General features: G+C 32.0%; 3 protein-coding genes across 3 annotated transcripts in view; all 3 read right to left on the bottom strand.

The window, feature by feature from the left end:
* Positions 1 to 905: 905 nt before the first annotated feature.
* Positions 906 to 4,321, bottom strand: HELRODRAFT_159176 (hypothetical protein; the record flags this gene model as incomplete). Its single annotated transcript, XM_009011081.1, has 3 exons — positions 906 to 962; positions 3,569 to 3,733; positions 4,241 to 4,321. The coding sequence occupies 3 exons, from the start codon at positions 4,319 to 4,321 to the stop codon at positions 906 to 908; spliced, it is 303 nt and encodes a 100-aa protein (XP_009009329.1).
* Positions 4,322 to 7,818: 3,497 nt separating this feature from the next.
* On the bottom strand, positions 7,819 to 9,974 carry HELRODRAFT_159177 (hypothetical protein; the record flags this gene model as incomplete). The annotated part of the gene is made up of 4 exons (XM_009011082.1): positions 7,819 to 7,858; positions 8,382 to 8,466; positions 9,191 to 9,511; positions 9,854 to 9,974. The coding sequence occupies 4 exons, from the start codon at positions 9,972 to 9,974 to the stop codon at positions 7,819 to 7,821; spliced, it is 567 nt and encodes a 188-aa protein (XP_009009330.1).
* Positions 9,975 to 10,499: 525 nt separating this feature from the next.
* The window catches only part of HELRODRAFT_159178 (hypothetical protein), a gene marked incomplete at both ends in the record, with an annotated part of 6,176 nt that continues 5,154 nt past the window's right edge, over positions 10,500 to 11,521 (bottom strand). The window contains one exon of the mRNA XM_009011083.1: positions 10,500 to 11,260. Within this exon, the coding sequence (XP_009009331.1) occupies positions 10,500 to 11,260 (761 nt within the window). The remainder of the gene's footprint in view (positions 11,261 to 11,521) is intronic.

Consider the following 11,521-nt stretch of genomic DNA (forward strand, 5'->3'; position numbering starts at 1 on the left):
TGTGTGTGTGTGTTTGTGTGTGTGTGTTTGTGTGTGTGTGTGTGTGTGTGTGTGTGTGTGTGGTGGTCATTTTTATTATCAATTAGGAAATTATTATTGCATCATTGTATATTGTAATTTAATTTTTCACTTTATATATTTTATAAATATAAAACATATAAAAACATAAAACATAACTGAGTTTGCTCAATTTAATTACAAAATTCTGAATTAAAACAAGTTTTTCTACAACAGTTGAAAACAAATTATGAACTTGTTTTTTCAAAAGATCAGAATAACAAAAACCGACAAAAAAAATTTTGTAAAAACTCAAAAATTTCATACACTTTCATAATTAAATTTTTAATTTTGACGGGAAGGCGCAAGATAAATGTCTTTGAAGTTTTTCAGAAGTGATGCATACTTTTCTCTCATGCTCAATTCTTTTTTTTTTTGCTCATTTTCAACGTGAAATGGCATTTCGAATTTTTTTATTTTCTCATTTTAGGAATGTTTTTTACTTGCGTCAATTCATGTTTCAAAAAAATTTTTTAAAATATATATATATATAGTTTATATTGTAGTTAGAGTAGAAACATGATAACTTACGAAGAGCTTTTGAAAGAAGAACCAATTGCCTCAAGCAAAATGCATGTGTTTTTCTCGGAAATATAATTCCAAATTGATTAATTCTATAATTTTGGTTTTTGTTTTGCATGCACTATACATATTTATCTACTATAAAAGATTGTTATCAAATTAAAGTTTAGCAGGTCTAAGAATAAGTGAGGAATTTTCGTTAGTCATCTCGAATATATTCAAAAATCTTTAGGATAAAAACAACAACAATTTTCATGTCTTTAAAATGCCATCGTGTAGAATATAATAATACGGAAGCTTATTTATGTTCCGTGATAAATTTATTATTACGGTACAGCGTTCAGCAACAACTTTCCAACGACGGGCATAGCCATCGTTTGGGACTACAAACATACGCAAACGACTTGTTATTAAATCAAACTTCGTGGACATGTATGGCCATATAAAGACAGAAAATCTCAATGTAATGTTATAACGTAATAATGTTCTTATGTTCTTCTTATCTATTTCAGGAGTGTTGTGTTACAAACACATATATAACATACAAGTGAAAGTATTTTATGAGATATTTTATTTGAAAATTTGTTCAAAAGTTTTCCACATTATGTATATATAAATATATACATGTGTGTTTGTGTTGCTTCTTTTTGTGCGTGTGTGTATGTGTGGTATGAGTTTGTATTGTGGTGCGTGTGTGTGGTGAGTGTGTGCTGGGTTTGTATTGTGGTGCGTGTGTGTGGTGAGTGTGTGCTGGGAAGAATGATGCTACTAAATCTAATTGAATGGTCGAACTGTATGTCAGGGAGGCTGTTTGAAGGATCTGTCATTAGCACACGCTAATCACAATTAATACGTTCTTCTTAAAAGTTGCACTCGCGTGTTGATGATAATCACTATCAGCACCAAACCACCACTATCATCATCCTCTTCGTCTCCGTCGTTTTTTCCATTTATTTTTAACTTCATAATTTTTGGAATTTGTATTTGGTATCAAGTTCATTCGTTATCAATTTCACCAATTGTTTTTCATGCGTATAATATCTTCATTAATGTGGTTGTTGTCCTAAACAATTATAAGGACGTTCTTAATAACACTTATGATTATTCGAAGCGCATTAAAAAATGGCAGAAGCTGGTACTTCACAAGAAAAAGACGCCCACATTATAAAAGATAATTATATATCTAAATTACGACGGGTTAGCAACTTTTCAGTTTTTTACAAACTTTTTTTTTCAATTGTGCTGACTGCTGACTATACATGACAGTGTTACCATATTTAGGTTTCCAGGAATTACATTTGACTTGAACTAATTAGTAACTTCATTGCAGAAATAAGTTTATTTGTTGGGGAAAAAAATTTATAAAAGTTTGGTCGTTGAATTTAGCGGACTTGAAAAATTTTCTGTTGTTTTTTAAATAACTAAAAACCCATGCTTATTCGTTTTTTTTTTAACCTCTAAACCTCCAGTACTCCAAATTAATTTTTTTTAATGTTAAATGTTCACAATGAGTAAAAGTTGTAATTCATGTATTACTACTAATCCCACCCATGCGACAGAAAGGAATTTTTCACGTAAACATTCACTCGCGAAATATAACATCGCCTTATATATTCATATATATTTAAATAGAGATCTTCCAGTTTAACATTGAGGTGTCCCTAATTCTTAGTTGATATAAAGAACAGTGAGGGCTGCAATTGAAATTGAAAATAAAATCTCTCAATAAGAGTGTTAAAATAATACACACACAATACACATACACATATAAACACGCACACACACACTCACACACGCACGCACACACATACACACACACTCACACACATTAATCCACTCTTCAACTAAAAATCATAAAGAATTTACACAATTTTTTAAACAAGCTATTTTATTTCCGAAAATAAATAATTATTTTAATAGAATAAACTTCGACCGTAATGATGCATCTAATAGCAAAAAACTGAGAAATTTGGGGAAAATAGCCTAACAGCGAGCAACGTTCTGAACGAATGTCAAGAAGTCTGAAAGGTTAAACATAACCTCATATATTTCTCATCAAAGTCATTATTTCCATCATATTCTTCTTTCTTCATACAATACTTTCTTCCATACCACAAACTCCACACACACAATGCTAACATTCCAGTATTATACTTACATTCATATTTTAATTCGATTTTATTATGATATTAGTATTAGAATTATAAAAAATGATTTACAAATTAGGTTGATGTTTAGACAAATAAGATTGGTGTCAAAAGATTCAAAAGATTTCGAATTATTAACAGACTTAAACGCATTTTACCAAAAAATTAAGTGAAACAAATATTAAGTGTGAAAGCAACAAATGTAATACAGTAAAAGCCCTCAAGAGCAAGATCCTAAAGAGCGGACAGTTAGGAGTAACAGACAGTGTTTTGTATGTTAAGAGCGGACTTTTTGAAGTAACGACATAATGGAAAGGCCTTTTAGAACAAAATGACAAAAAGCGGACAATTTTTTACCAAATAATGTTTTACATTTTACAAAAATGCGCTAAAATACCCTTACTAGGTTTTGGTTCTCTTTTCAAAAAGTTTCTTTCCGCTTTGTTTATCGTGACCCGTTCATCATCGATAATGGTATTGCCAGTAAAAAAATTTGAGACTTGAAAGAACAAATGCTAGTTGTGCCAGAGATTAGATGGTGAAAATAGCATTAGAAAGATTGCGGAGAAATTTTGATGTGGAAAAACACAAATCAATCAAGATCCCCACCATAACCAACCACACTCTATTTTCTTCTTAGTCAAGCTTAATGTATGGCAAATTATATTTTTTATTGCTAATAAAAACACAAAAGAACAACGCGCTTCATTACACGTGTGTGAAATTCAGCAAGAAAATGTGGTAACGTGTTAATGTAATAAATATTATGTAAAGTACACACATAAAATGAAAATACATAATTAAAATATATATAATAAGTAATATAAAAACAACAAAATTACCTTGCCAAGTGGTCCAAGCTGGTCACACACAACGAGATTGTTGAAAATCAGGATGTCAACCAGAACACCACTGTATTGTCCCAGATCGTCCAATTCAACTTTTATCTTCATCCATTTCCGATTTTCGTTTGATTCTCCCAAAATTCCATCCAATCCAGTTCTTTGCTATGCAATCATTTTAAATTCCATTTAATCCTACCCAGTCTCAACAAATGTTTTCTTAACCTATCTAATGCTTTATTTCATCCCACGTTTTGCCACGTCAAATCATGCTTTATATTCCTTAGTGAGCACCAGAAAAATATCGTACTACCCACACTACACGATGTGAATACATGTTTTAAATGCACGCATCATACTTTTCGTACCGGGTTATAGCGCAATAACATCGCGAGACGTAGCATTTCTACCGACTGAGCTGACTAACTGACCAACCAATATTCATTTTTAATCATATCCCATCAATTCCTATTCAATCCTGTTCCATTCAAACCCATTCAATCTGCTCAATCCTGTATCATTTAAAAGCTATCCTATTCTATTATCAATAAATCTATCCTATTTTATTCCGTCAAACGTCAATCGTTCAATCCCACTTAATCCCATTCTATCTCATTTCATCCAATTACAATTATTATTATTTTTATTAATATTGTTATCATAAATTCTTACGTTGAAATCAGAGATATCTGAAACGTACACAACACACAGGCATGTGAATACAAGTGAACCCATGCAATGCATGCGTTGCATGTGCTAGGAAGAAATCTTTTCGCAATTAAACCCAGTCACTGCTACAGCAAAATCAGTCCACCACAATCCCATGCAATCCCATTCATTCCCATTCAACCCCAATCCTGCGCATCTGATTCGTCCTTATCTAGTCCCACTCCATTCCATCGTACTCTCAACAAATTAGCACCAATTGTGCAAATGTAGGGCTGTGGAGTATAAAAAAAAGTATTATTGCCAGCCAACCCTCGAATACTTTTTGTAAATCATAATTTCTTCACTTTGAAAAACAAAATAAAAATAATAATTATATGCTTATAGTTAAATGTTAAATATGTTTATGTGTGTGTGCGCGTGTTTGTGTGTGTTTGTGCACGTGCGTGTGAGTGAGTGAGGAGGTATGTTTTCGATACATAATAAATTTGAGCGATGTTAATATTCCACACACGAACAAAAAATAGTTTGATTGTGTGGTTTTTTCTTTTTTCGTCTACAATATAACAATGAAATGAAAAAGTTATAATAAAATAAAATAAATATAATATTATATATATATATATATATATATATATATATATATATATATATATATATGTTGGTAATAGACCATAATTTTTACAATATTCTATAAATTCTACCGAATGTTTGGCGTTAATATTTTTAATAAACTAAACGTTCACCAAAAAACTTTAGTGAGAAAAATCGAAAAAACGAACTACAAACATATTAACGCCAAACATTCGGTAGAATTTATAGAATATTGTAAATATATATATATATATATATATATATATATTTATATATAGTACATAAGTATGTACTCTACATGTACAATGTCCCATTCACTTCTCAGTTTTAATGTTCATTATGCACGTGTCGTTCTGTATGAGGTGTTTCTGTGTGTGAAGTTTAGGATTGCGCAAACTGTTCATGTTATTAATAACAAATAATATAATCAAATTAAATTAAATTCTAAACGTCAATAAGCATATTCAAATCCACAATGAAAAGAAGGCGTCTCATATGAATCTACGAACATTCATTTGTTTGTTACATAGTATCCAAGCCAGCTAACAACAATGGCCAACATTTGAGTCCTCTCAATTATTCAGTCAAAAACATAAAAAAATAATTTCGATTGTGTGTTTGTATATTTTTATGACTTGCAACAACACATGACCAACATTATGAGAACTAAAAGGTTAAACAGTTAAAAGTTTAAAGGTCATAAACACATATCCAAAAATCAGAAAAATCAACAACACACAAACAGCGTTTATGAATACGTGTTAAACAACGCATCCTATACAAAGCATGACGCAGAGAATTTTGTCATATTCAAACCCAGTGCCTGTGCCATTAGAGCCGGCAATCTTAACCACTTGGCCACCACGCCGCGTCTTTCACTCATTAACGTATCGTGTTTTTCTGTATATATAAATTATGCACAAAACAAGTTATGAACGTTATTGACTAAAAAAATGAACAAACATATAAACACATAGTCGCTATAGCCAAATCTGTTGTATTCAGTTACGTATTAGGTTATATAATTATTTATTTAGCAAAGTGAGAATGAACTAGTATGCCTCTTCAGATTTGCCTGTAATGGTTGTTATGTTATGAATGTGTATGATTGTTTTGATTGTGTATGATTGTTTTGATTGTGTATGATTGTTTTGATTGTCATGATTGTTGCACTGAGATACGTTGCAGCTTGCGGGTGATCTGTCTGTAAGTACAACTCCTCGTAACGTTTAATAACACTGTACCCAAAATTCAATGTTTGTTTTCTTCATTCATAAAACATTGTTACTCCGGTGATCGCAATCATGCCTGTTTGTCGATAACAGTCGTTCGTTCTCAGTGACGTCATAACTCAGGTTTGTTTCCGCTTTCCAGTTTGTTGTTTTGTTGCTGTTGGTGTTATTGTTGTTGTTGTTGGTAATGTTGTTGTTGTTGATGCCGCTGGTGTTGACGTGGTTTTTAGCGTTCTCAGATGTTGATTGTGCGTGGTTGAAATCTGTGCGGAGTTGCTGGTGGTGGGAGTGGTGCTGTGGTGACGACGTGTGGAAGAAGTTGTCATCGTTGTTATTGAGGTCGTTGTTGGTGGTGTGGTTGTTGTGGCTGCTGCTGCTGCTGCTGATGTTGTTGTTCAGGTGGTAGCAGTTGTTGCTGCTGCTGTTCGTTTTGTTGCGTGGTCTCACTGACGTCATCAGCGAGTGACTGCAAGGTTTGCTAGAAAAATGTTTATATACCACTCATTATATATTTAGGCTTTTTCTAAATAATTCAATTCTAATAATTCTAATTTTACTAAATTTTTTTAATCGGCTAGATTATAATTTTGGCATTGTATAATATATTTTAAAATTGTCAAAAATAAATTCTTAAACAAAATAGAATTTCTTTGTTCAGTGAAACGAGAAAAAAAAACAGATTAAAATCGAATGGTTGGAAAACAGATGATAAAAAGAATGAAACAACACTTTTAACAACTCTACATAAATCAACTTGTGAAAACAAATAATCGAACTAATATTTGAATTAACTTCAGAGCTGTAAACCAACCAGCGTGTTTGCGGTCATCATCAGTAAGTGATATTTAATTATTTTTCGATAGCAAGCTGGCATCAGGTGGCCGATCTAAAATTGTTTAATTTGTCGTCTGCCCGCCGCGTTACCGTCACACAGGTGAAAGTCATTCATACGCCATACTTTTATGCACTCAGATGTCAGGCTATGTATTTATTTCATCCGTATCATATTTTGCTTTATAATCTCATGACATATTTTTCAATTTGAAATTATTTTTTTATTATTATAATTATAAGTTGAGTGCAGTGGTATATATATGTGAGATTGGATCGCCTCAAATGTCAAATGGTTTAGTCTGTTTTTTAAGATTCTATTAATGCGTCATCATAACATTAGTTTATTGGTAAGTGTTGTCAAACTTCACGTTAAATTATTTTTTATTTACCTCAAAACATTAATTAATTAATTAATTAATTAATTAATTGATCATACCAACCACTTTATATTGTTGTTGTTTATACTTGTCAGATATGTGCAGCATATTATTTGAACTGTTTACCTACAACTTTTCAATTGTGGGTGGTCGGTCAGAGTAACCGTGAACAACTTTTTAAATAAAATCAATGCTCAATATAACTTAGCTCAAACACAATCTTTTGAGAAAATATTATGATTGAGAAACAAATGGCAACTAAACATAGAGCAATGTTAATTTGTTAATAATTTATTCACAGGCGAGGCTAACATTTTGATACAATTATAAAGTTGTGTAAACCCTTTAAATAAACCCTTGAGCTTGTTTTATTGAATTTTATTAATACCGTGCGCAATAACTTTATAGTCTGAAAAAAATCTATAAATTTTCAAGAAGTTAAAATGGCAATTGTTTTAAATGAGAATGCACTGGACTCCGACTGATTAAAAATGTTGTGGAATTTAATTAAAAGTTGCGTTTCATTCTAGTAACGCTGCTGCAAATTTTACAACTTCAATTTCATACACAAGTCTTCTTCGACGGCTCTGTTAAATTTTACGCAGATAAGATTGAAAGGTGCATGAAGAGACGGAACTGCTTCTAAAGTTAGACCAAAAAAATAATTAAACATTCTATCGATGGGCAAGACTGTTTAAATTAAACCTTCAAACTTGTTATTTTTGCTGCTTTTAACTCTAATGCCATCGTGGAAGTAAACTAAAAAAAAACAAGAAACAAATTTGCTGCAAGTAGTAGAAGCGGAGAATGCTGAATTGGCAACAAAGATTAAAACAAAGATATCAAACGTCAACATTGCAACAAAGAATCACAAGCAAAATTTAAAAAAATGCGTCTACTGAATCAACAGATTAACAGAACAAAAAAATTTACAACGCCTTACAACTGCAAAAATGGATCAACCACATCAGCCACAAAAGAATAAAAACATCCACAGCAAAAACAACTACAGCAGCAACAACAGAAGCAACAGCACCAGCAACAGCAGTAGCAACAACAACAACCAAATCAACAACAAATGTACGAAATACAAGAGAACGTAAGACTAACGTTGAGTCGTCTCGACTGACTTTGAAAATGAGGAAGAGGAGGACGATTATGACAATGATGGCAGTTACCGTGGTGGCCACTAATCCTAATAAATTGTTAATATTTCATCAGTGCATCGTCACATCCATTCAAATGTTCACAAAATATTTTACAGAAGCATTGATTGATAAGATAACGCATATAGAGGAACATTGGTGATGTGTGAAAATTACATCTTCGTCTCATAACTTTTGTAAAGTTCTTTGGTTAAAACTTAACTAAAAAATTTTTTAATTTAGTCAAATGGATCGTTGAAAAAACATCCAAAACAAATTACTTTTTCCAACTAAAATATGAAATTCAAAATTTGAAAATACAAAAATAAATATTGAAAAATTAAAAATTTGTATCACAAGAAAATGAGTCTTTATAATTACATTATTGGATAATAAAGAGATGGGTTTCTGTGATTGCGTGTGAGTGTGTGTGTGTGTGTGTGTGTGTGTGTGTGTGTGTGTGTGTGTGTGTGTGTGTGTGTATGTGTTGTTGGTAGGAGGAGGGGTTTTTCCAATTTTCCAATAAAATTTATTTCAAACACTAATTTTTGTTTAAAAAGAAAATAAAGTTAAAGTCAAAAGTTATTCCATATTTAAGTTTTCATCATTTGTTTTTGAAATTGAAATTTTGTAATTTGTACAGAACTATATTTATACAGAGCTCGATATTTTTCAGCACACATAACTTTATTTAGTATTACATCAATGTTGCATGTCTATATATCGTATTTGTTTTTTGTTTTATTCACTAAAAATTTATCGAATTTTCGAAACCTGCAAATTCCAGGAATCGCTCGTCTTTCTGCAGCTCCTCGAAATATGAGCGCTGTTGATGTGGCGGTGCCCGGTTGCTGTGGCCGTAGAAACCATCAACGTCGGAGTAATATGGCAGATGATCGTGGTCATCTTGTTGTTGGTGCCGACTATTCAAATGTTCCCCCTTGTGGGTCCTCAACAAAATGTCTGTCGGCATGTGTTGCTCGCTCTGCAATGTTGGTCTGAAAGGCAGTTTTAGGTTGTTGTGCAGCTTCGTTTGTGAGTCTGATGTCGCCACTGTTGTGGTCGGCTGCAACATTCGTCTGGTTGTTGAAGTACCTGATGTTTTGTCATTGTTGTCGTAGTTTTTATAATTTTTACTGATCTTCAGTTATAGTTTACATCAAATTAACAATTTCTGTTAAAAATTAAACATTTGATAACTATAATTATAGAATGCAATTCTAATTTTTTCAACTTAAATAAAATTAAAACCAGAAATTGTGTGAAGAATTGTATAACATTTTTGTGTAAAAAGAATTGTATAAAATTTTAAGTGAAAATTGTGTAATGAGTGAAAATATGGATATTTTCACTCATTTTTGACAACTAATAAAAAAGTTTCTTTAAAAATTAGGATGCATTTCTCGTTGGTTTTCCTGCTCATAAGCTATCAACGACCTTGAAAATCACTATTTGAAAAAGACCATGAGACTGTGTTCAAAAATTGGTCAATTATTATTTCACAGTTAAATGCTGATACCTCAACAAGGTGGGCAACCCGTTTTTGTAAGTGGACCATTACCACAGCTCCTAATAAAGTTCTTGCGTCTCATTTTTATTTTCCTCCATTTTTCCACTCTGTTTATTTTTCACATACATTATTCAAAATTTCCAATGTCTAAGACTTTCAAATATTTGCGGTTCAACGATTGCAACTTGTTCACGTACATCACTGTTACTTAGTTGCCTCTGATGTATGAAATAATTTAACAAAAAAAATTTTTTGTAACTTTTTCACAACAAAAACAAGCTATCATTTATTTTGACTTTTACATGATTTCAAATAAAAATTTTCACAAATGAGTTTTCAACATGTCGTTTCTGCTTAGAATATGTATGTTTAAAAATGTTTGTTTACTGAAATCTATTGCAAGTTATTATTTTAAAGCATTAGGATTCTTGAGCATTTTCCCAATCATTCTGACTGAAAATAAATTAAAAAGAAAAATAAGCATCCTCTCTTTTCTTATATTATTGACTAGCATGGAAACTATTTTCTTTCAAAAATGTAATAACGAAGCAGAACATTTGAATTGCTTAATGGTTAACCTTTTACACAATTTATAAGGCCGAGAGCCGACCAAGTACCATCCTGGCATGTTATCAACCACTGATTGTTGTTGTACACACAACTAATCAACATATTGTAATGGGTGTAGTTGATGCTGTTTTTGTTGTTGTTGATGATGATGTTTTTGTTGATGTGGTTGTTGAGGTTGTTGTTGTTGATGTTTTTGTTGTTGTTGTTGATGTCGTTCCGGTTAATCATGTCGTCTGTAATTCTGTTGATGTAGTTGTTATTGTCGTTTGCACGGTGAAACTTTTGTACATTTTTTATGCTGTTTTTGTGGCCGTAATGAGTTGTTTTATTTCTTATACTGTAGCCTTCGGTGTGTTTGGTCGATTTTGTGTGAACGTTAATCGAATTGACGTCCTCGTTGTCATTCTTTATTTCTTTCGTGATGTTCTTATTATTGGCGTCATGAACGTTCTGCGACGTGATGACGTTAGTGCTGCTGCTGTCTTTGCTTCTCATCGCGTTTTTGTTCGTTCGTATGTTGCCCGGGCTGTCGTTGCCACTGGATCTGCTGTTGGCTCTGTAGTTGTTGTTGGCGTTGTTGTTGATGCTGTTGACGTTGTTGTTGATGCTGTGGATGTTGTTGCTGATGCTGTTGATGTTGTTGTTGATGCTGTTGATGTTGTTGCTGATGCTGTTGATGTTGTTGTTGATGTTGTTGATGTTGTTGTTCATTTCGTTGAAGAACAAGGCTCCATCTGGTAAGTTGGGCAGTGGGCAACCGACAACTGGAGTTTTTTTTTTTTTTAAAAAAGTTGTTTCTTAATTAACGTTCAAACTTGTTTATTCATAATTACTCTTGTTTGTTTGGATGAAATGGGATCGAATTATGAATTGTTCAACGTTGTAAAGACAGTTGTCGGTATTCGCCATTATTATTTGTATGTATCAATTTAAAATGTATAAAATTACATTAATTATAATGAATAATTTAATTATTATCTATAAACTTTTGTTCAAATAAATAAAAATGAAAAGTTTGCTTCAAA

This window comes from Helobdella robusta, assembly GCF_000326865.2.
Source record: "Helobdella robusta unplaced genomic scaffold HELROscaffold_1, whole genome shotgun sequence".
Classification (NCBI taxonomy): Eukaryota; Metazoa; Annelida; class Clitellata; order Rhynchobdellida; family Glossiphoniidae; genus Helobdella; species Helobdella robusta.